The 24858-nt window shown below is 27.0% G+C and overlaps 5 protein-coding genes and 1 long non-coding RNA gene across 9 annotated transcripts in view; 5 read left to right on the plus strand and 1 right to left on the minus strand.

The window, feature by feature from the left end:
- LOC118446683 (uncharacterized) overlaps positions 1-24858 on the minus strand; it is a 136920-nt gene that overhangs the window by 106597 nt on the left and 5465 nt on the right. For 2 of the 3 annotated variants that reach the window (XR_014983610.1, XR_014983611.1), the window contains exons 2-3: positions 9338-9453; positions 4355-4465 (exon numbers count right to left, since the gene is read on the minus strand). This is a non-coding gene — a long non-coding RNA (uncharacterized LOC118446683). Of the gene's footprint in view, positions 1-4354; positions 4466-9337; positions 9454-10421; positions 10581-24858 lie in introns of those variants that run through there. The other variant, XR_014983612.1, reaches the window with a different exon arrangement.
- LOC118446654 (uncharacterized) lies at positions 577-3233 on the plus strand. The gene is made up of 9 exons (XM_085664080.1): positions 577-837; positions 965-1253; positions 1384-1739; positions 1825-2083; positions 2179-2304; positions 2407-2482; positions 2596-2741; positions 2973-3105; positions 3183-3233. The coding sequence occupies exons 3-9, from the start codon at positions 1622-1624 to the stop codon at positions 3231-3233; spliced, it is 909 nt and encodes a 302-aa protein (XP_085520206.1). The 5' UTR covers positions 577-837; positions 965-1253; positions 1384-1621.
- On the plus strand, positions 6013-8185 carry LOC146872188 (uncharacterized). Its single transcript, XM_085664081.1, has 9 exons — positions 6013-6168; positions 6305-6424; positions 6541-6658; positions 6745-7003; positions 7099-7251; positions 7327-7402; positions 7516-7661; positions 7896-8028; positions 8147-8185. Exons 1-9 carry the CDS (start codon positions 6013-6015, stop codon positions 8183-8185), a joined length of 1200 nt encoding a protein of 399 aa, XP_085520207.1.
- LOC118446655 (uncharacterized) lies at positions 10451-12262 on the plus strand. Of its 2 annotated transcripts, XM_085664239.1 has the most exons (5): positions 10451-11116; positions 11247-11366; positions 11483-11600; positions 11687-11945; positions 12041-12262. In XM_085664239.1, exons 1-5 carry the CDS (start codon positions 10898-10900, stop codon positions 12255-12257), a joined length of 933 nt encoding a protein of 310 aa, XP_085520365.1. In that variant the 5' UTR covers positions 10451-10897; the 3' UTR covers positions 12258-12262. The 2 variants fall into 2 exon arrangements, with proteins under 2 accessions (XP_085520365.1, XP_035733482.2); XM_035877589.2 differs by lacking the exon at positions 11247-11366.
- On the plus strand, positions 15009-17272 carry LOC146872189 (uncharacterized). The gene is made up of 9 exons (XM_085664243.1): positions 15009-15277; positions 15420-15539; positions 15655-15772; positions 15858-16116; positions 16212-16337; positions 16440-16515; positions 16629-16774; positions 17012-17144; positions 17222-17272. The coding sequence occupies exons 1-9, from the start codon at positions 15059-15061 to the stop codon at positions 17270-17272; spliced, it is 1248 nt and encodes a 415-aa protein (XP_085520369.1). The 5' UTR covers positions 15009-15058.
- LOC146872190 (uncharacterized) lies at positions 19690-23530 on the plus strand. Its single transcript, XM_085664058.1, has 8 exons — positions 19690-19848; positions 19989-20108; positions 20300-20417; positions 20508-20766; positions 22200-22325; positions 22426-22516; positions 23195-23327; positions 23400-23530. The coding sequence occupies exons 1-7, from the start codon at positions 19690-19692 to the stop codon at positions 23261-23263; spliced, it is 942 nt and encodes a 313-aa protein (XP_085520184.1). The 3' UTR covers positions 23264-23327; positions 23400-23530.

Here is a 24858-nt window from a genome sequence, read left to right on the forward strand (position 1 = left end):
ATTATTAAAGTTTAAATGATGAAAATATAACGCTAATGTTTTTCTTAAGTACTAACTCGTAAAGATAAGTACTAACTCTTTAATTGTAAAAAACATACGTCACATGTTCGATCTATTAGTATTTCGATCTAATTAGTTTAATAAATTAATTTCTTTTCTGTTCTTTCTTTTTTTTTCTATCTTTGAAGGATAACGAAAATCTGTGACTTCAAAATGAAGAAAATAGTTTCGAATGAATAATTTTAAACTGAAAGAAAAATGATTGCAGCAAATTATAGAAGAATTCAAACGGAGCATAAAAATAACAATTATATTAATAATAATAATAATAATAATAATGACAATAATAATATTAACAATAATGATAATGATAATAAATAAGAAAATACTTTCCGTATATGAAGAATGAACATTACTATTATTATAAAAAATATGATTATTTGAATTCATATCAATACTGTTTTCAAAAAAATTCTCAAAATTGGATTAATACGAATTATTCTCCTGAATATATTATCGATTTAACAGAAAATAATATTAATCTAGTTCAAATGACTCACGCTGTACATTTGTATTTATGTACAAATGAAGACTAATTTAGATAGATATTAACACTTAACAAATATTTCATATCGACTTGTTAACATGCAAATGAAACCACTATGGCATAAATCCGTTAAGTACTTAAGCTTTACTTCGATGAAGAAAGCTATAGGTCTGTCAAGGTCGACGGACAGAAGGGAACTGCGTACGAATGAGGCGGTCCGAAGGGGTGGATTTGCAACGCGCATGCTCCTGCAGGAGAAGGGTTAGTGTACTTTGTAATGCAAAGAAGGGGTAAGTAAATGACATAATTGTTAGGAAGAAAAACATATGTTAAATTATATAGTATCGATTGGCTAAAAAAGAATGCTATATGAACTGCGAAATCACTTTACGGGAATATGTTATTTTTTATTTCAAGCAAATTTCTCGGCGTTGAATCGAATTGAATTATTAAGTGATCACTTGAGAAGGAATGATTAGAATAGTAAATGATGATACGCTTGCGTGGGGTTGAAGACAATCGATGTTGGAGAGCACCAACAGACGGCAATATGCTTTCGAAGGAGGAAGATTATCTCGACAATGAGTATTACACTATGAATCTTCAATTTTTTCGTTTAATTGGATTATGCCAAAAGACGTCATCTAAGAACATAATTCGTATTTGTTTTATTAATGTCATGCTAGCTGTTGGAATATGCGAACAGGTAATCATAGTTGAATTAATTTATGTACATTTCGTTCCTGCAATTATTGAATATAATGTACAATTCAGAGAATGGATTCGATACTTTGACATATAATTATATAAGTATTATTTTTTGTTTCTTCTTTTAGATTTATTCTCTCTTCATCTCTGAAAAAAAATTAATATTGATCGCCAAATTACTAGAAACTACCCTGCCTATATTATGCTACGCATCTTGTTATAGCAATCTATTGTTGAATGATAGAGTTGTCCGTTCTACGTGAAAACAAATTTTTCCTCTTATCTTTCATCTTTTTTTTTACTCTAAACTATATATGTTTCTGTCGTTGTAATATTTAATTTAACATAACTCTGTAATAATTTCAGATGAAGAAAATTCTTTATCGTATCAAGTCCGATTGGGATGACCTAGCAAACAAACCAGAACTAGTGATACTGAAGAAATATGCTGAAATTAGTAGACTTTGTACATTAACAATCGCAAGTAATTGAATACAACATATCCGGTATACCAGAAATGCTAATAAAAATTTATTGATTAATTTTCACTTGTGCTATTTCCCTTACAGTCTCTTTTTATCTTTATACTGTATTTTTGATATCTCCATCATTGTTAACTGCATTTCGATACGTTTTTGGTGTTATAAATGCAACGGAACTAATATTACCAGTACCTGTTGACTATTTCATGAAAAACCAAATGTTTTACTACATCGTGCTTACAATCGAATATGTAATTATATTAATCGCAGGCACGGTAGGAATTGCTAGCTATTCCATGTTTATAGTAGTTATCCAGCATGCTTGTGCACTTCTTAGCATCGTCCAGTAAGTAAATCAATTGTAACGATATAAGCATACCGCACGAGAAAAATTATTTTCACGATTACTGTTTTTTGGAGTTTACTATTTATTTATTTTAGATGGAGAGTAATTCAAAGATTTGTGAACAATCAACAAAATTTCTATTTTTCGAGTAATAAAAGTGTATTAATCGAACAAAGAGAAGAGATAATTCATATCATTAAATTCTATAATAGGGCAATCGAGTTTGTATATTATTCTATGAGACGGACGTGTTCATTATTTATAGAGTTTAAAACTTGCGCAATACTAATATTATATTATTTCTTTTTTTGATATCATTCAAGATTTATTGATTTATTGAAATCGTTTTACGAAACAATTCATTTGCTCGAAGAATTCTTTGGATTTATATTTATTTTGGTAGATTATTTTTATGTAAATATTATTTGTAATTATATTTATGTACAGAAAAAAGATTTTCAATTTTCAAATATACAACTATTATCTAGAAGTGCCGTGAAATTTGTTTTTAGCTATTTCAGATAATTTCTTTAACTCTAAATTTGACCGAAGGATTAACAAAGTTCTCATATGTTATTGCATCTCTTTCTGTAATATATGCTTACGTTTATCTGGCACAAAATTTAATCAACCACAACGTCAACGTATTTAGAATATTGTATGTGTTTCTATTGGCCAATGATGATTTAATAATTTCATGCGGTTTCGACTTCATATTGAATATATATATATAATTAAATAAATATTACAGAATAGAAACTAAAGATTAAAAAATTTGAGATTTTTCATATCTATCGAAATCGCACGAATTTAAGAACTAATCAGAAATTATTTTCTATTAACCGAATATATTAAAAAGTGTTATATAAGCGATATTAATTTTTTACAGCTGTCAAATTCCGTTTTATTCTTTATCTTTGAAGTCGCAAAATTTGTTACTATTTTTGATAATGAGAAGCATGAGGCCATGCAATTTATCGGTGATGGGTGCTATTGTTGTATCCAATGACCTTTTTGCAACGGTAAAATATTTTCTTATTATATATAACCATTATATAACAATAATATATAATATACTATGCGTAATCTTTTTTACTAGTTCATGCGTAAGGCATTTTCTTTTGCTATGGTATTGTATAGCTTGCAGTGATTATGATGATGATAAATATAATACGATAATTAGTGTTTATGCATATCATTAAATAGGATTATTTTTAATTGTCTTATCCTTTTCTAGCTTCAATTTTTTTCTTCTTTTAACAATTATTACTTGCACAATTAAACAGATTAAGTAAATTTTATATGATTCATTTGTGGTAACACACATTCTTTGATAATTAAATATTCTCTTGATACATTTATGCATAGTATTACAAAATAGTAATATCACATATAAATATATCAGTCATAATATAATTTTCTGTTTATTCTATTGTGCATCAAACAACATATGTTTCATGTGATAGATAAATAACAATTTCATATTACAATTTCAAATGACTCACTCGGTAGATTAGTTCGAACGATACGAAAAATTGTTCAGACGTGTATTTATATTTAAAGATTTTTTTTCTTTTTATCATCTTTTGTTAAAATAAAAATATTTTATATATATGTATATGTATATAGTAGCAGATGATATGTAAATATATCTGATGATAAATTTGTAATCCAATATATTCATCGAACATCTTTTTCTAATTGCTATAAAAAAAAAAAAAACAAATAAAATAGTATGAATTTTTCGTATAGTTGCTCTAAAACTATTTCAAAAATTTTTTCGAATTGTTCAATCATTATTCGTGGACATACCATAAAGGTTGCATTTTTTAAAAATGTTTTTCCATTTAATATAATAACGAAACGGGGAATGTGTTAATTCCTTAGATAAAAAACGATATCATAATTTTTATTTTTAATATCTAATTATACGGAATAAAACACGAAAAAAAATATGTAAGGAAATCTTTTTTCAAAGAAAAAAAAAAGAAAACAAAAAAGGTTATCGATGTTCTTGAAGCCTCGTCAAAAAATAAATAAATAAATAAGAAGAAATGAAGAGAATAGAAAAGAATGGAAATGTATTTGAAGAAGATAAAATTCTTTCAAATTATCATAATGAGGTGCATATCTATGTCCCTTTGTAATAATGTAATTATTGTACGAATACTTGTCAAACAAAATTAAGAAAATAATTGCCTCCTTTGTACCATAGAAAATGGAATAAATAGTTTTGTTATAATTAAAATTGAGCGAAATTATTTACTTTACATGGATTCAAATTCGTCGAGGTACCACGCCACGTCCTTGAGATTCGAGAGACGAAAGTAAACTTAGGTCGAAAGAGACGATGAATAGAGTTGTGTCCGTGATGCGCATGACCTTCAAATAAAAGGAATAAAATCATATACATTTCCAAAAAATAAAGAAGATGGGGGTGTTAAGAGAGTGATGTATTATCAGCAAAGAGATGCAGGTGCTTTAGTGGTCTTTGAACGAAAAGGGAGTGATGATCGTAAAAATTAATAAAAGAAACATAATGGACCTGTAATAATTGTAATTACACATATCCATTCAAAATAATATTTGGAAAATTCTTGAGGACAAGTAACTTTTGATCTCTTATGTTACAGCTATTCTAAAATAAGTTATTGAAATTATAAGAATTATTCTCTTAGGAATTTGTTCGATCAAATGATAAGTAATGTTTGTATGACATAAGCGACTCACCCTGTACATTTGTTTGCACGAAAGTTCGGACGGATATTTTTCACCATTGAACGGTCTTTAATTATCGCATTTATTAAAGTACAAATGATAAAAAAATAATGCTAATGTTTTACTTAAGTACTAACTCGTAATAATAAGTACTAATTCTTTAATTGTAGAAAAAATATGTTGCATTTTCGAACTATGTAATTATTATTTTTCTTTTCTATTCTTTTTTTTTTTCTTCTCTTTTCTTTGAAGGATAAGGAATATTTAAGATCTCTAAATGAAGAAAATATTTTCGAATGAATAACTCTAAATAGAAAGAAAAATGATTGCAGCAAATTATAGAAGAATTCAAACGGAGCATAATAATAGCAATTATATTATCAATAATAATAAAGACACAATAATAATAATGATAACAATAATAATAATAATAATAATAATAATAATAATATTAACAATAATAATAAAGATAATAAATAAGAAAATACTTTCGGAATATGTAGATTGAACATTACTGTTATTATAAAAAATATATAAAATATAGATAAGAATATTTATATTCATATCAATTCTGTTTCCAAAAAAATTTTCAAAATTGGATTAATACGATTTATTCTCCTGAATATATTATCGATTTAACAGAAAATAATATTAATCTAGTTCAAATGACTCACCCTGTACATTTGTATTTATGTACAAACGAAGACTAATCTAGATAGATATTAACACTTAACAAATATTTCATATCCACCTGTTAACATGCAAATGAAACCACTATGGTATAAATCCGTTAAGTACTTAAGCTTTACTTCGATGAAGAAAGCTATAGGTCTGTCAAGGTCGACGGACAGAAGGGAACTGCGTACGAATGAGGCGGTCCGAAGGGGTGGATGTGCAACGCGCATGCTCCTGCGGGAGAAGGGTTAGAATACTTTGTAATGCAAGAAAGGGGTAAGTAAATGACATAATTGTTAGGAAGAAAAACGTATGTTAAATTCTATAGTATCGATCGGCTAAAAAAGAAAGCTATATGAACTGCGAAATCACTTTACGGGAATATGCTATTTTTTGTTTCAAGCAAATTTCTTGGCTTTGAATCGAATTGAATTATTAAGTGAATACTGGAAAAGGGATGATTAGAATAATTAATAAAGGTACGCCTGCGTGGGGTTGAAGACAATCTATGTAGGAAAGCAGCAACAGACGGCAATATGATTTCGAAGGAGGAAGATTACTTCGACAATGAGTATTACAAGATAAATCTTCAATTTTTTCGTTTAATTGGATTATGCCAAAAGACTTCATCTAAGAAGATAATTCATATCTGTTTTATTAATTTCATGCTAGCTTTTGCAGTATTCGAACAGGTAATCATAGTTGAATTAATTTATATACATTTCGTTCCTGCAATTTTTGAATATAATGAATAATTCCCAGAATGGATTCAATATTTTGACATATAATTATATAAGTATAAATATTATTTTTCGTTTCTTCTTTTAGATTTATTCTCTCTTCATCTCTGAAAAAAAATTAATGTTGATCGCCAAATTACTGGAAACGACCTTGCCTATATTATGCCACGGATCTTGTTATTGCAATCTATTGTTGAATGATAGAGTTGTCCGTTCTACATGAATACAAATTTTTCCTATTATTTTCTTTTTTCTTTTACTCTAAATAACATATGTTGCTGTCGTTATATTAATTAATTTCACCTAACTCTGTAATAATTTCAGATGAAAAAAATTTTTTATCGTATCAAGTCCGATTGGGATGACTTAGCAAACAAACCAGAACTAGTGATATTGAAGAAATATGCTGAAATCAGTAGACTTTGTACATTAACAATCTCAAGTAAGTGAATACAACATATCCGGTATACCAGAATGATTAATAGAAATTTATTAATTAATTTTCATTAGTCCTTTTTCCCCTTACAGTCTCCTTTTGTCTTTATATTGTATTTTTGATATCTCCATCATTTTTAAGTGCATTTCGATACGTTTTTGGTGTTATAAATGAAACGGAATTAATATTACCAGTTCCTGTTGAATATTTCATGAAGAACCAAATGTTTTACTATATCGGGCTTACAATCGAATATGTAATTATATTAATCGCGGGTACGGTAGGAATTGCTAACTATTCCATGTTTGTAGTAGTTGTCCAGCATGCTTGTGCACTTCTTACAATTGTCCAGTAAGTAAATCAATTGCAACGATATTCGCATATTGCACGAGAAAAATTATTTTCTCTATTACTGTTTTTTGGAATTTATTATTTATTTATTTTAGATGGAGAGCAATTGAAGGATTTGTAAAGAATCAACAAAATTTCTATTATTCGAGTAATAAATGTGAATTAATCGATGAGAGAGAGAAGATAATACATATCATTAAATACTATAATAACGCGATCGAGTTTGTATCTTATTTTATGAGACGGACGTGTTCATTATTCAAAAAATTTACAACTTGCCCAATACTAATATTATATTATTTCTTTTTTTGATATCATTCAAGATTTATTGATTTATTGAAATCGTTTTACGAAACAATTCATTTCCTCGAAGAATTCTTTGGATTTATATATATTTTGGTAGATTATTTTTATGTAAATATTATTTGTAATTATATTTATGTACAAAAGAAAGATTTTTAATTTTGAAATATACAACACTTATCTAGAAAAGCCGTGAAATTTGTTTTTAGTTATTTCAGATAATTTCTTTAACTCTAAATATGACCGAAGGATTAACAAAGTTCCTGTATGTTCTTGGATCTCTTTCTCTAATATATGCTTACGTTTATCTGGCACAAAATTTAATAAATCACAACCTCAACGTATTTACAATATTGTATGTGTTTCTATTTGGTCAAGGGTGATCCAATAATTTCATGCGGTTTCCACCTCATATTGAATGTATGTATATACAAATAATAAATATTTACAGAATACAATTGAAAATTCAAAAAATTTAAACTTTATCAGATTTGTGGAAATCGCACGAACTTAAGAACTAATCAGAAATTATTTTCTATTAACCGAATATATTAAAAAGTGTTATATAAGCGATATTAATTTTTTACAGCTGTCAAATTCCGTTTTACTCTTTATCTTTGAAGTCGCAAAATTTGTTACTATTTTTGATAATGAGAAGCATGAGGCCATGCAATTTATCGGTGATGGGTGCTATTGTTGTATCCAATGACCTTTTTGCAACGGTAAAATATTTTCTTATTATATATAACCGCTATATAACAATAATATGCAATATACTAATCGTAATCTTTTTTACTAGTTCATGAGTAAGTCATTTTCTTTTGGTATGGTATTGTATAGCTTGCAATGATTTTGATAATGAAAAATATAGTACAATAGTTAGTGTTTATGCATATCATTAAATTGGATTATTATTAGTTTTCTTATCCTTTTTCTGCTTCCTTTTTTTTCTTCTTTTATCAATTATTACTCGTACAATTAAACACAATTTTTGAATCTTTTGTGAAGAAATATTCTATATTTTCTGTCTATTTAATATCTCTTAGATTAAGTAAATTTTATATAATTCATTTGTTATAACAATCATTCTTTGATAATTAAATATTTTCTGGATATATTTATGCATGATATTACAAAATAGTAATATCACGTATAAATATATCAGTCATAATATAATTTTCTGTTTATTCTATTGTGCATCAAACAACATATGTTTCATGTGATAGATAAATAACAATTTCATATTACAATTTCAAATGACTCACTCGGTAGATTAGTTCGAACGATACGAAAAATTGTACAGACGTGTATTTATATTTAAAGATTTTTTTTCTTTTTATCATCATTTGTTAAAATAAAAATATTTTATATATATGTACATGTATATGTATAGCAGATGATATGTAAATATATCTGATGATAAATTTGTAATCCAATATATTCATCGAACATCTTTTTCTAGTTGCTATAAAAAAAAAACAAATAAAATAATATGACTTTTCCTTATAGTTGCTCTAAAACTATTTCAATAATTTTTTCAAACTTTTCAATCATTATTCGTAGGTATACCTACGAATTTTGATGTTGCATTTTTAAAAAATGTTTTTCCATTTAATATTATAACGAAACGATGAATGTGTTAATTCCATAGAAAAAAAAAACGATATCATAATTTTTATTTTTAATATCTAATTATACGGAATAAAACACGAAAAAAAATACGTAAGGAAATATTTTTCGAGATAAAAAAAAACAAAGAATGGTATGGATGTTCTTGAAGTCTCATTGAAAAAAAAAAAAAAAAATAAAAAAAATAATAACAATAGAAAGAAAAGAAATGTTTTTGAAAAAGAAAAAATGCGTTCAAATTATCAAAATGGGTTACATATCTATGCCCCTTGAAATAATGTAATTATTGTACGAATATTTGTCAAACATAAAATTGACAAAATTACGCTTGCATCATTTATATCATAGAAAATGGAATAAACGGTTTTGATACAGTTATTAACATTGAACGAAATTACTTACTTTACATGGATTCAAATTTGTCGAGGTACCACGCCACGTCCTTGACATTCGAGGGACGAAAGTAAACTTAGGTCGAAAGAGACGATGAATAGGGTCGTGTCCATGATGCGCATGACCTTGAAATAAAAGGAATACAATCATTACAATTCCCATAAATAAAGTGAATGAGGGTGTTAAGAGAGTGAATTAAAACAGCGAAGAGATGCAGGTGTTTTAATGGTCTTTGGATAAAAAGTGATGGATGCTGGTAAATATTAAAAAAAGAAAAATAACAATGAACAGGTAATAATTGTAATTACACGTATCCTTTTAAAATAAAATTTGAAAAATTTTTGAGAACAACTAATTTCTGATCTCTTCTGATACAACATTTCAGGAATAATATAATTGAAATTATAGGAATTATTCTCTTAGGAATTTCTTCGATCAAATGATAAGTAATGTTTGTATGACATAAGCGACTCACCCTGTACATTTGTTTGCACGAAAGTTCGGACGGATATTTTTCACCATTGAACGATCTTTAATTATCGCATTTATTAAAGTATAAATGATAAAAAAATAATGCTAATGTTTTACTTAAGTACTAACTCGTAATAATAAGTACTAATTCTTTAATTGTAGAAAAAATATGTTGCATTTTCGAACTATGTAATTGGTATTTTTCTTTTCTGTTCTTTTTTTTTCTCTTTTCTTTGAAAGATGACGAATGTCTGAGACCTCTGAAGAAAATATTTTCGAATGAATAATTCTAAACAGAAAGCAAAATGATTGCAGCAAATTATAGAAGAATTCAAACGGAGCATAATAATAACAATTATATTAATAATAATAATAATAATAATAATGACAATAATAATATTAACAATAATAATAATGATAATAAATAAGAAAATACTTTCGGAATATGTAGATTGAACATTACTGTTATTATAAAAAATATATAAAATATAGATAAGAATATTTATATTCATATCAACTCTGTTTTCAAAAAAGTACTCAAAATTGAATAAATAGGAATCATAATCCTGTATACATTATCGATTTAACAGAAAATAATATTAATCTAGTTCAAATGACTCACCCTGAACATTTGTATTTATGTACAAACGAAGACTAATTTAGATAGATATTAACACTTAACAAATATTTCATATCAACCTGTTAACATGCAAATGAAACCACTATGGCATAAATCCGTTAAGTACTTAAGCTTTACTTCGATGAAGAAAGCTATAGGTCTGTCAAGGTCGACGGACAGAAGGGAACTGCGTACGAATGAGGCGGTCCGAAGGGGTGGATTTGCAACGCGCATGCTCCTGCAGGAGAAGGGTTAGTGTACTTTGTAATGCAAAGAAGGGGTAAGTAAATGACATAATTGTTAGGGAGAAAAACATATGTCAAAAATTGTATAGTATCGATCGGCTAAAAAAGAAAGCTATATGAACTGCGAAATCACTTTACGGGAATATGCTATTTTTTATTTCAAGCAAATTTCTCGTCGTTGAATCGAATTGAATTATTAAGTGTTCACTTAAGAAGGGATGATTAGAATAGTAAATGATGATACGCTTGCGTGGGGTTGAAGACAATCGATGTTGGAGAGCACCAACAGACGGCAATATGCTTTCGAATGAGGAAGATTATCTCGACAATGAGTATTACACTATGAATCTTCAATTTTTTCGTTTAATTGGATTATGCCAAAAGACTTCATCTAAGAAGATAATTCATATCTGTTTTATTAATTTCATGCTAGCTATTGCAGTATTCGAACAGGTAATCATAGTTGAATTAATTTATGTACATTTCGTTCCTGCAATTATTGAATATAATGTACAATTCAGAGAATGGATTCGATACTTTGACATATAATTATATAAGTATTATTTTTCGTTTCTTCTTTTAGATTTATTCTCTCTTCATCTCTGAAAAAAAATTAATAGTGATCGCCAAATTACTGGAAACGATCTTGCCAATATTAAGCCACGGATCTTGTTATTGCAATCTATTGTTGAATGATAGAGTTGTCCGTTCTACATGAATACAAATTTTTCCTATTATTCTTTTTTTTCTTTTACTCTAAATAACATATGTTGCTGTCCTTTTATTAATTAATTTAACATAACTCTGTAATAATTTCAGATGAAGAAAATTCTTTATCGTATCAAGTCCGATTGGGATGACCTAGCAAACAAACCAGAACTAGTGATACTGAAGAAATATGCTGAAATTAGTAGACTTTGTACATTAACATTCGCAAGTAAGTGAATACAACATATCCGATATACCAGAATGGTTAATAGAAATTTATTAATTAATTTTCATTAGTGCTTTTTTTCCTTACAGTCTTCATTTGTCTTTATATTGTATTTTTGATATCTCCATCATTTTTAAGTGCATTTCAATACGTTTTTGGTGTTATAAATGAAACGGAATTAATATTACCAGTTCCTGTTGACTACTTCATGAAAAACCAAATGTTTTACTACATTGTGCTTACAATCGAATATGTAATTATATTAATCGCGGGCACGGTAGGAATAGCTAACTATTCCATGTATATAGTAGTTGTCCAACATGCTTGTGCACTTCTTACCATCGTCCAGTAAATAAATCAATTGCAACGATATGCGCAAACTGCGCGAGAAAAATTATTTTTACTATTATTGTTTCTTGGAGTTTTTTATATTTTTATTTTAGATGGAGAGCAATTGAAAGATTTGTAAAGAATCAACAAAATAACTATTATTCAAGTAATAACAGTGAATTAACCGATGAAAGAGAGAAGATAATCCATATCATAAAATTCTATAATAAGGCGATCGAGTTTGTATCTTATTTTATGAGAAGGACGTGTTCATTATTCAAAGAATTTACAACTTGCGAAATACTAATATTATATTATTTCTCTTTTTGATATCATTCAAGATTTATTGATTTATTGAAATCGTTTTACGAAACAATTCATTTGTTCGAAGAATTCTTTGGATTTATATATATTTTGGTAGATTATTTTTATGTAAATATTATTTGTAATTATATTTATGTACAAAAGAAAGATTTTTAGTTTTGAAATATAAAACTCTTATCTAGAAAAGCCATGAAATTTGTTTATAGTTATTTCAGATAATTTCTTTAACTCTTAATTCGGCCGAAGGATTAACAAAGTTACTGTTTGTTCTTGGATCTCTTTCTCTAATATATGCTTACTTTTATCTGGCACAAAATTTAATAAATCACAACGTCAACGTATTTACAATATTGTATGTGTTTCTATTGGCCAAAAGTGATTTAATAATTTCATGCGGTTTCCACTTCTTATTATATATATGTATATATAATAAAATAAATATTACGGAATGTAAATGGAAGCTCAAATAATTTGAGCTTTATCATATTTGTCGAAATCGCACGAACTTAAGAACTATTCAGAAATTATTTCGTACTAACCGAATATGTTAACGTATGTTATATAAGCGATATTAATTTTTTCCAGCTGTGAGATTCCATTTTATTCGTTATCTTTAAAGACGCAAAATTTGTTACTCTTTTTGATAATGAGAAGCATGAGGCCTTGCAATCTATCGGTGAAGGGTGCTATTGTTGTATCCAATGACCATTTTGCAGCGGTAAAATATTTTCTTATTATATATAACCGCTATATTACACGCAATATACTAATCGTAATCTTTTTTACTAGTTCATGCGTAAGGCATTTTCTTTTGCTATGGTATTGCATAGCTTGCAATGATTTTGATAGTAAAAAATATAGTACAATAGATAGTGTTTATGCTTATCATTAAATTGGATTATTATTATTTGTCTTATCCTTTTTCTGCTTCCTTTTTTTTCTTCTTTTATCAATTATTACTCGCACAATTAAACACAATTTTTGAATGCTTTGTGAGGAAATATTGTACCTCTTTCGATCTATTTAATATCCCTTAGATTAAGTAATTTTTATATAATTCATTTATGATAACATTCATTTGTTGATAATTAAATATTCTCTTGATACATTTATGCATAGTATTACAAAATAGTAATATCACCTATAAATATGTCAGTCATAATATAATTTTCTGTTTATTCTATTGTGCATCAAAAAACATACGTTTCATATGATGGATAAATAACATTTCCAAATTACAATTTCAAATGACTCACTCGGTGGATTAGTTCGAACGATACGAAAAATTGTACAGACGTGTATTTATATTATTCGATTTTTTTTTTATCACTATTTGTTAAAATGAAAATATTTTATATATATGTATATGTATATAATAGCAGTTGAAATGAAAATATATCTTATGATAAATTTGTAATCCAATATTTTCATCGAACATCTTTTTCTAATTGCTATCAAAAAGAATTAAATAAAATAATATGAATTTTCCATATATAAAACTAATTCAATAATTTTTTCAAATTGTTCAATCATTATTCGTGGGTATACCGTAAAAGTTGCATTTTTAGAAAATATTTGGAAAATTCTTGAGGGCAAGTAACTTTTGATCTCTTGCGTTACAGCTATTCTAAAATAAGTTATTGAAATTATAAGAATTATTCTCTTAGGAATTTGTTCAATCAAATGATAAGTAATGTTTGTATGATATAAGCGACTCACCCTGTACATTTGTTTGCACGAAAGTTCGGACGGATATTTTTCACCATTGAACGATCTTTAATTATCGCATTTATTAAAGTACAAATGATAAAAATATAACGCTAATGTTTTACTTAAATACTAACTCTTAATAATATGTACTAATTCTTTAATTGTAGAAAAAATATGTTGCATTTTCGAACTATGTAATTGGTATTTTTCTTTTCTGTTCTTTTTTTTCTCTGTTCTTTGAAAGATGACGAATGTCTGAGATCTCTAGATGAAGAAAATATTTTCGAATGAATAATTCTAAACAGAAAGCAAAATGATTGCAGCAAATTATAGAAGAATCAAACGGAGCATAATAATAACAATTATATTAATAATAATAATAATAATGATAATAATAATAATAACAATAATAATAATGGTAATAAATAAGAAAATACTTTCCGAATATGAAGAATGAACATTACTATTATTATAAAAAATATAAAAAATAAAAACATGATAATTTATATACGTATTAATTCTGTTTTCAAAAAAATTCTCAAAATTGGATTAATACGAATTATTCTCCTGAATATATTATCGATTTAACAGAAAATAATATTAATCTAGTACAAATGACTCACCCTGTACATTTGTATTTATGTACAAACGAAGACTAATTTAGATAGATATTAACACTTAACAAATATTTCATATCCACCTGTTAACATGCAAATGAAACCACTATGGCATAAATCCGTTAAGTACTTAAGCTTTACATCGATGAAGAAAGCTATAGGTCTGTCAAGGTCGACGGACAGAAGGGAACTGCGTACGAATGAGGCGGTCCGAAAGGGTGGGTTCGCAACGCGCATGCTCCTGCGGGAGAAGGGTTAGAATACTTTGTAATGCAAGAAAGGGGTAAGTAAATGACATAATTGTTAGGAAGAAAAACATATGTTAAATTGTATAGTATGGATCGGCTAAAAAAGAAAGCCATATGAACTGCGAAATCACTTTACGGGAATATACTATTTTTTATTTCAAGCAAATTCCTCGTCGTTGAATCGAATTGAATTATTAAGTGTTCACTTGAGAAGGGATGATTAGAATAGTAAATGATGATACGCTTGCGTGGGGTTGAAGACAATCGATGTTGGAGAGCACCAACAGACGGCAATATGCTTTCGAATGAGGAAGATTATCTCGACATTGAGTATTACACTATGAATCTTCAATTTTTTCGTTTAATTGGATTATGCCAAGACACGTCATCTAAGAACATAATTCGTATTTGTTTTATTAATTTCATTCTTGCTTATGCAATATTCGAACAGGTAATCATAGTTGAATTAATTTATGTATTTTTGCAATTCATTTATGCAATTTTTGAATGTAATGAATAATTCAGGGAATGGATTCAATACATTGACATATATTAATATAATTATAAATATTATTTTCCGTTTTTTCTTCTAGATTCATATTCTCTTCATCTCTGAAAAAGAATTAATATTGCTCGCCAAATTATTGGAAACGACCTTGCCTTCATTATGCTTCGCATCTTGCTATTACAATCTATTGTTGAATTTTAGAGTTGTCCGTTCTACGTGAAAACAAATTTTTCTTATTATTTTTTTTTTTTTTAACTCTAAATGACATATGTTTCTATCGTTGTAATAATTAATTTAACATAGCTCTGTAATAATTTCAGATGAAGAAAATTCTTTATCGTATCAAGTCCGATTGGGATGACCTAGCAAACAAACCAGAACTAGTGATATTGAAGAAATATGCTGAAATTAGTAGACTTTGTACAAGAACAATCGCAAGTAAGTGAATGCAACATATCCGGTATACCAGAATTTGTAATAAAAATTTATTAATTAATTTTCATTTTTGCTTTTTTCCTAACAGTCTCCTTTTATCTTTATATTGTATTTTTTATATTTCCATCATTGTTAAGTGTGTTTCGTTACGTCATTGGATCTATAAGTGAAACGGAATTAATATTACCAGGTAGCATTGACTATTTCATGAAAAACCAATTGTTTTTCTACTTTGGACTTACAATCGAATATGTAATTTTATTAATCGCGGGCACGATAGGAATTGCTAGCTATTCCATGTTTATAGTAGTTATCCAGCATGCTTGTGCACTTCTTAGCATCGTCCAGTAAGTAAATCAATTGCAACGATATACGCATACTGCACGAGAAAAATTATTTTCACTATCACTGTTTCTTGGAATTTATTATTTATTTATTTTAGATGGAGAGCAATTGAAGGATTTGTAAAGAATCAACAAAATTTCTATTATTCGAGTAATAAATGTGAATTAATCGATGAGAGAGAGAAGTTAATCTATATCATAAAATTCTATAATAAGGCGATCGAGTTTGTATCTTATTTTATGAGAATGACGTGTTCATTATTCAAAGAATTTACAACTTGCCCAATACTAATATTATATTATTTCTTTTTTTGATATCATTCAAGATTTATTGATTTATTGAAATCGTTTTACGAAACAATTCATTTGCTCGAAGAATTCTTTGGATTTTTATTTATTTTGGTAGATTATTTTTATGTAAATATTATTTGTAATTATATTTATGTGCAAAAAAGAGATTTTTAATTTTGAAATATACAACTCTTATCTAGAAAAGCCGTGAAATTTGTTTTTAGTTATTTCAGATAATTTCTTTAACACTAAATTTGACCGAAGGATTAACAAGGTTCTCATATGTTCTTGCATCTCTTTTTCTAATATATGCTTACGTTTATCTGGCACAAAATTTAATCAACCACAACGTCAACGTATTTACAATATTGTATGTGTTTCTATTGGCCAATGGTGATTTAATAATTTCATGCGGTTTCGACTTCATATTAATTATATATATGTATATATAATAAAATAAATATTACGGAATGTAAATGGAAGCTCAAATAATTTGAGCTTTATCATATTTGTCGAAATGGCACGAACTTAAGAACTATTCAGAAATTATTTCGTACTAACCCAATATGTTAACGTATGTTATATAAGCGATATTAATTTTTTCCAGCTGTGAGATTCCATTTTATTCGTTATCTTTAAAGACGCAAAATTTGTTACTCTTTTTGATAATGAGAAGCATGAGGCCTTGCAATCTATCGGTGAAGGGTGCTATTGTTGTATCCAATGACCATTTTGCAACGGTAAAATATTTTCTTATTATATATTACCGCTATATAACAATTAAACGCAATATACTAATCGTAATCTTTTTTACTAGTTCTTGCGTAAGTCATTTTCTTTTGCTATGGTATTGTATACCTTGCAATAATTTTGATAATGAAAAATATAGTACAATAGTTAGTGTTTATGCATATCATTAAAGTGGATTATTATCAGTTGTCTTATCCTTTTTCTGCTTCCTTTTTTTTCTTCTTTTATCAATTATTACTCGCACAATTAAACACAATTTTTGAATGCTTTGTGAGGAAATATTGTACCTCTTTCGATCTATTTAATATCCCTTAGATTAAGTAATTTTTATATAATTCATTTATGATAACATTCATTTGTTGATAATTAAATATTCTCTTGATACATTTATGCATAGTATTACAAAATAGTAATATCACCTATAAATATATCAGTCATAATATAATTTTCTGTTTATTCTATTGTGCATCAAACAACATACGTTTCATGTGATAGATAAATGACAATTTCATATTACAATTTCAAATGACTCACTCGGTAGATTATTTCGAACGATACGAAAAATTGTACAGACGTGTATTTATATTTTTCGATTTTTTTTTTATCACTATTTGTTAAAATGAAAATATTTTATATATTTGTATATGTATATAATAGCAGTTGAAATGAAAATATATCTGATGATAAATTTGTAATCCAATATTTTCATCGAACATCTTTTTCTAATTGCTATCAAAAAGAATTAAATAAAATAATATGAATTTTCCATATATAAAACTAATTCAATAATTTTTTCAAATTGTTCAATCATTATTCGTGGGTATACCGTAAAAGATGCATTTTTAAAAAATGTTTTTCCATTTAATATAATAACGAAACGAGGAATGTGTTAATTCCATAGATAAAAAACGATATCATAATTTTTATTTTTAATATCTAATTATACGGAATAAAACACGAAAAAAAATATGTAAGGAAATTTTTTTTCAAAGAAAAAAAAAAGAAAACAAAAAAGGGTATCGATGTTCTTGAAGCCTCGTCAAAAAATAAATAAATAAATAAGAAGAAATGAAGAGAATAGAAAAGAATGGAAATGTATTTGAAGAAGATAAAATTCTTTCAAATTATCATAATGAGGTGCATATCTATGTCCCTTTGTAATAATGTAATTATTGTACGAATACTTGTCAAACAAAATTAAGAAAATAATTGCCTCCTTTGTACCATAGAAAATGGAATAAATAGTTTTGTTATAATTAACATTGAGCGAAATTATTTACTTTACATGGATTCAAATTCGTCGAGGTACCACGCCACGTCCTTGAGATTCGAGAGACGAAAGTAAACTTAGGTCGAAAGAGACGATGAATAGGGTTGTGTCAGTGATGCACATGACCTTGCAATAAAAAGAATAAAATCATTTACAATTCCAATAAATAAAGAGACTGAGATTGTTAAGTGATTGAAGTAATAGGAATGAATAGATCCAAACATTATAGTGATCTGTACCATTGTTCGATAAATTGTGATAGACGCCTGTAAAAATTGAAAAGAAAAAGGAAAAAAAAATGTCCTACAAGAAATAGTAATGATTATCTGTATACTTTTAAAATAAGATTTGAAAAATTCTTGACAACAATAAACTTCTCTTCTCTTATGATACAAATATTTTTGGCATATGACAATTGAAGTAATTAAAAAAGAAAAAAGAAAAAAGAATTATTATTAAATACAAAATATCTGTGTAGATATATATATATATATACATAATAAAAATATAAATATCTTTATTATTTTGTAATATAATATTTAATAATTAAAAAATTCTTGCCGATAGTCATTACCATTTTCAAATACTATGAAAAATTCAATTGATAAGAATTATTCTTCTGAATATTTTGTCGATTTAATCAATACTGATTTGATTTAAATGATTAATCATGTACACACTTTTCTTTTTTTTCTTTTTTTTTTTTTTTTTTTTTTAAATTGTGAACAAACGAAGACTCATTTAAATAAATATTAACATTGAATGAACATTTGTCAACGAACATTGAACACTTACGTTAATTGCGTAAAATAGCACTGTTAGCGTTAACGCGTCAAGTATTTAAACTTTACTCTTTTGAAGTGAACGTCCGTCAAGGTCGAGCGACGAATGCAAACTGCGCGAGAATGAGACGATCGGTAGGGGTGAGTTCGCAACGCGCATGCTCCTACGGTAGAAGGGTTGAAGTACTTTACAATTCATCGAAGGGTTTAAGAAAATGATATATAATAACTGGGAAAGGATACGCGAGTTAAATTGGAATGATATCGAACGGCAAAAAAGGGGAGAATGATATGACAACTTTGAAAAATATTTTATAAAAATTTTCTCGATTTTATTTCAAGAAAATTTCTTGACAATTGAATCGAATCGAATCATTAAATTATTCAATTGAAAATAGGAACGATTAGAAATATTAATGAAGATACGTTTACTTAGGGGGGTTGAAGACAAAGGGACATTGAACGATCTCAACAGACGGCAATATGCTTTCGATGGAGAATGATTATGTCGAAAACGAGTATTATACTTACAATCGTCGACTTTTTCGTTTAATTGGATTTTATCAACGTCAGACGTCATCTAAGAATATTATTTATATTTGTTTTATTAATTTCATAATAATCTTCGCAGCATTCGTACAGGTATGTTTCGTTGTATTTATTTATCTAAAATTTATTTATACAATTTTACAATATAATAAATAATTATATAATAAATATATTCAATACTATGACATAACATTTTATTAATTATATGAAATATTTTTCATTTCTTCTTTTAGATACATTTTCTCGCCATATCTGAATGGAAATTAATGCCGATCGCCAAATTACTTGAAACAATCTTGCCTACTTTATGCTTCGGTTTTTGTTATTACAACATATTGTTCAATAATGAAATTGTCCGTAGTGCATGAAAAAAAAAAAAAATAAATAAATAAATAAAAATAAATAAATAAAAATAAATAAATAAATAATTACGTCGCTTTTTTTTTTTTTTTTTTTTTCTTTTTTTTTTTATTTTTCTCTCAACTTTTCTCATACTTTTTATCTTTACGATAATGCACTTAACACGATTATCTAATAATTTCAGATGAAGAAAATACTTTATCGCATAAAATTCGATTGGGATGAATTAGCGAACAAACCAGAATTAGTGATACTCAAGAAATATGCTGAAATTAGCAGAATGTGTACAATAATAATCGCAGGTGAGTTAATATATTATATATGAGAAAAATATAAATGTCTTCTAGAAATTTATTAATTTATTTTCATTAGTACTTTTTTTTCCCTTACAGTCTCCTTATATCTTTATAGTGTATTTTTGATATTTCCATCATTGTTAAGTATGTTTCGGTATATTTCTGGTGATATAAGTGTAACGGAATTAATATTACCAATTCGTGCTGACTATTTCTTGAAAAACCTAATCTTTTATTATATCGGGCTTACAATCGAATGCGTAACTATATCAATCTTGTGCACAATAGGAATTGCTAACTATACCATGTTTATAGTAATTATACAACATGCTTGTGCACTTTTTACCATTGTCCAGTAAGTAAATCAATATATGACGATATAAGTATTGGGTCGTTCGGAAAGTAATTTCGTTTTTTTTTTTTTCTTTTTTTTTATGAAAATGAAAAACAATTGTCGTATAATGAACAAATATTTTATTAAATTATATATTGGCCATTCTGATACAATATCTTTTGCCATCTCTCTGGTAGTAGCGTGATTCCACGCTCATCAAAATTTTTGATCTTTGCTGGCAAAAAACTGATCGAGATGGTTTTTGACTTTCTTATTTGAAGTGAAGGTTTTACCGTCTAAAAAATTTTACAGTGACCAGAACAAATAATAATCCGAAGATGCCAGATCTGGAGAATATGGTGGATGTGACATTGTATCCCATTCAAGCTGTAAAAGCTTTTGGCGAGAGATCAAACTTGTATGAGGTCTTGCATTATCTTCGAGGAACACTATACCTTTTCTGTTGATTAATTCTGGCCTTTTCCGTTGAACTGCATCATTCAGTTTGTCCAGCTGATGACAGTAGACTTCCGAATTAATTGTTGTGTTATCCGGTAAAATCTCAAAAAAAAAAAACGATTCCTTTAAAATCCCACCAAACAGACAGCATCACCTTTTTTTAATGGATATTGACTTTGGAAATGCTTTGAGCCGGTTCATCTTCTTTGCTCCATGATCTCTTACGTTTGACATTGTTATATACAATCCATTTTTCGTCCCCAGTAATGATGCGCTTCAAAAATGAATCATTTTCGTGACGTTTGAGAACTGAATCACAGATGTCAACGCGACGACACAAATTTCTCTCCGTGAGAACATGGGGAACCCATATATCGAGCTTCGAGGTTAAACCCAAGGCCTTTCAAGTGGTCATAAACAGTTGAATTTGATAAATTTAACTTCTCACCGATCTCATTCGTTGTTATTCGCCGGTTTGCATCAACTAATGCCTTTATCGTATCTTTATCAGCTTCAATCGGCCTTCCAGAATGTGATGCATTTCCGACATGAAAATTGCCGGATCGAAATTTTGCAAATCAGTTTTGATACTGGCGTACTGTCAACACATCTTCTCCATACACATCGGTTAATATCTTTCTGGCTTGAACAGCATTTTTACCTTTTCTATAGTAAAAAAAGTAAAATATGACGAAAATGCTACTTATTGCTCTCCATATTTAAAAGGGCACCAACCAAAAACTACTGCGTAGAATCAATTGGACTTTTTCACACACATAAAAGCCTTGCTATATCAGCTCTCAAAACATATAATGATTACGCGGCTTAAGTGTGAAATTAGGTGTAAAAAAAAAGTACAATTAAATTCTCTGTCGGGAAAAAAAAACGAAATTACTTTCCGAACAAACCGAATATTTTCAAAGGTATGAAATACTTTCATTATTATGGTTTTTTTTTTTTTTCTTTCTTTGCGGTTTATTATCGATTTATTTTAGATGGAGGATAAAAGAAAGATTTGAAAAAAGTCCATCTAATTCCTATTATGCCGATGTCAAAAATGAATTATTAGATGAAAAGGAATGGATTGTCGCTATCATAAAATTTTATAAACACGCAATCGAGTTTGTGTATGATTTTACGTACTTATGTGTTCATTATTTATACGATTAACAATTTATTAAACATTGATAATAGAGAATTTCTTTTCTGATTTCTTTTAAGATTTGTCGATTTATTAAAATCATTTTACGAATTCATACATCTTTTCGAAGAATTATTGTGGTTCATATTTATACTGATTGATTATTTTTACGTAAGTAATGTTTATATATATATATATATATATATATATATATATATATATATTAATAAGAAATTTAATTTTTAATTATAGAACCCTTATCAAAAAGTGCCGAGAAATTTTTTCTTAGTTATTTCAGATATTTAATTTGACATTTAATAGGACTGAAGCAATTCTGAAGCTCCTATACGTTATTAGTTCTTTTTTCGTAATATTTGTTTACTCCTATCTTTCACAACAATTAATAGACCACAACTTTAACGTATTTATAATATTGTAGGTATTTCTTTGTTCCCAAGATGTGTCCAATAAGTTCTTATTGTTTCCAATACATATCAAATATATTTTATTAGATAGCTCGTTTGTTATGGCCCATTTAGATCATTAGATTGAAACAGCACAAATATAATTTTGTTTTTTTTTTCCGACTTATTTTAATGTAACATTTAAACTCCAAAGATCGCATGATGCGAATTGAATTAATTATTATATATCTCTAATACATATCTTAATATATATATATATCTCTAATTATTGGATGAAAAAGATAAATTTGATATATTTTTTCATATTTATTGAAACCGTACGAATTTAAGGACTAATCAAGAAATTATATTCTATCACTCGATGAATCAATTGTCCCGAATTAATGTAAATATGTATTATATTAAACGATATTAATTTTTACAGATGCCAAATTCCATTTTATTCTTTATCATTGAGAACACAAAAATTGTTGCCTCTTTTGATAATGAATAGCATGAGGCAATGCAGTTTATCGTTAACGAGTGCGATAGTGATATCCCATAATCTGTTTGCAACGGTAAAATATTTATTAAAAATAAATATTACTTTTTTTTAACATCTTCTGATAATTGAAACCTTTCTTTAACAGTCAATAAAAAAATCATTTTCATTCGCTGCGATGTTGTTTAATTTGCAATGAATTTAATTCAAGGTGAATAATTACTTGATAATTGTAATCGAATAAAATAAGTATTTTGATAATTGTACTGTATTATAGAATGCGTTATAGTAAATAAAATATAATTGTTGTTTGTTTTGGTAGTAGCTGATAATTATGAAAATTAATTTCTACAATAGAAAATTTATTTTACATTCGAATTTGTGTATTTTCAGTATCTTTTTTTTCTTTTTTCTTTTTTTTTTTGTGAATATAGAACGTCTGTTTCTTCGCGATAAAGAATACAGATTCGAATAATTAATTTTTCTTAAAAAAGAAAAATAATGACAAAAATGAATTTAACAGAATATAACAATAATAATAATAATAATGATGATAATAATAATAATAATAATAATAATAAATATTGGTTAATTATGATGTAGATCGAATATTTTTGTTATTATTTTTTATTTACTAATTATTTATTAATTAATTATTTATTAATCATTTATTAATTATTTATTAATTATTTTTTTTATTAATTAATTATTATTTCTTGTTTATTATTTGTTAAGTATGCAAAATAAAAAAGATGGGATTACAGGCACTCGTACGAAAAAATATATGTTAAATTTTTTTTAACTTGATGAAAAATTTTTTTTCACTTGAGTATCAAAATCGTTTTAAAATATAAATTGAATGAGAGTTTTGAAAATTTTTGTTAACAAACTTTCTTCACAATTCAATCAATTGTAATGTATTTATTAGATCATTTATTTATCAATATACATCCTGTATATACGTGTACACATATATGTATATATTATATATCACGGAAATAAAGTATATGGAATAATTAAGATTACCTATAATTTCCTAAAATTTTCTATGATTTAAATACATGTAAAATATTTGCCAATGATCATTTCTATTTTTACATGATACAGCTATTGCTATAGAATCGGATAATTGAGGAAATTAAAAAAAAAAGAAAAAAAATACAGAAAGAAAATTGAAATAATAAAAATTATTATCCTAAACATTTTCTCGATAAAACGGAAAATAATGTTGACGTTTGATTTAATTGATTCACCCTGTACATTTGTTCATTCGAAAATACGAAATCATTTAAATATGTATTAAGATTGAACAAAATTATAGGAATATAACGCTGACGCGTTAAGTATTTGGATTTTGTTTTTGCTGAAGTCGAGGACACGTCTGTCACGTATGACTGACAGAAATAAACTGTGGAAAAAAAAGATGGTAAGAAGAATGTGGTGGGGGGTGAGTAGGTAACGCGCATGCGCCTACGAGAAAATGGTTGAAGTATTTCATAATACAAAGTTGGGGTAAGAAAATGAAATAATTGTCGTGAAATGACACAGGTGTTTAATTGTATATTATTGGCCGACAATTTAAGAAAGATATTGTTAATGTATTAAAT

This window comes from Vespa mandarinia, chromosome 25, assembly GCF_050613455.1.
Source record: "Vespa mandarinia isolate Hongniang chromosome 25, ASM5061345v1, whole genome shotgun sequence".
Taxonomy (NCBI): Eukaryota; Metazoa; Arthropoda; class Insecta; order Hymenoptera; family Vespidae; genus Vespa; species Vespa mandarinia.

Bases quoted from the DNA above. Each gene is read 5' to 3' on its own strand.
- LOC118446654 (XM_085664080.1), top strand. From the start codon at position 1,622: ATGAAGAAAATTCTTTATCGTATCAAGTCCGATTGGGATGACCTAGCA. The intron at 1,740-1,824 runs GTAATTGAATAC...TTTCCCTTACAG, and splicing joins TTGTACATTAACAATCGCAA to TCTCTTTTTATCTTTATACT. The intron at 2,084-2,178 runs GTAAGTAAATCA...TATTTATTTTAG, and splicing joins GCACTTCTTAGCATCGTCCA to ATGGAGAGTAATTCAAAGAT.
- LOC146872188 (XM_085664081.1), top strand. From the start codon at position 6,013: ATGATTTCGAAGGAGGAAGATTACTTCGACAATGAGTATTACAAGATA. The intron at 6,659-6,744 runs GTAAGTGAATAC...TTCCCCTTACAG, and splicing joins TTGTACATTAACAATCTCAA to TCTCCTTTTGTCTTTATATT. The intron at 7,252-7,326 runs GTGTTCATTATT...ATATCATTCAAG, and splicing joins TCTTATTTTATGAGACGGAC to ATTTATTGATTTATTGAAAT.
- LOC118446655 (XM_085664239.1), top strand. From the start codon at position 10,898: ATGATGATACGCTTGCGTGGGGTTGAAGACAATCGATGTTGGAGAGCA. The intron at 11,117-11,246 runs GTAATCATAGTT...TTCTTCTTTTAG, and splicing joins CTATTGCAGTATTCGAACAG to ATTTATTCTCTCTTCATCTC. The intron at 11,601-11,686 runs GTAAGTGAATAC...TTTTCCTTACAG, and splicing joins TTGTACATTAACATTCGCAA to TCTTCATTTGTCTTTATATT.
- LOC146872189 (XM_085664243.1), top strand. From the start codon at position 15,059: ATGATGATACGCTTGCGTGGGGTTGAAGACAATCGATGTTGGAGAGCA. The intron at 15,540-15,654 runs GTCCGTTCTACG...TAATAATTTCAG, and splicing joins TATTGTTGAATTTTAGAGTT to ATGAAGAAAATTCTTTATCG. The intron at 16,775-17,011 runs GTATGTGTTTCT...AATTTTTTCCAG, and splicing joins GTCAACGTATTTACAATATT to CTGTGAGATTCCATTTTATT.
- LOC146872190 (XM_085664058.1), top strand. From the start codon at position 19,690: ATGCTTTCGATGGAGAATGATTATGTCGAAAACGAGTATTATACTTAC. The intron at 19,849-19,988 runs GTATGTTTCGTT...TTCTTCTTTTAG, and splicing joins TCTTCGCAGCATTCGTACAG to ATACATTTTCTCGCCATATC. The intron at 20,767-22,199 runs GTAAGTAAATCA...GATTTATTTTAG, and splicing joins GCACTTTTTACCATTGTCCA to ATGGAGGATAAAAGAAAGAT.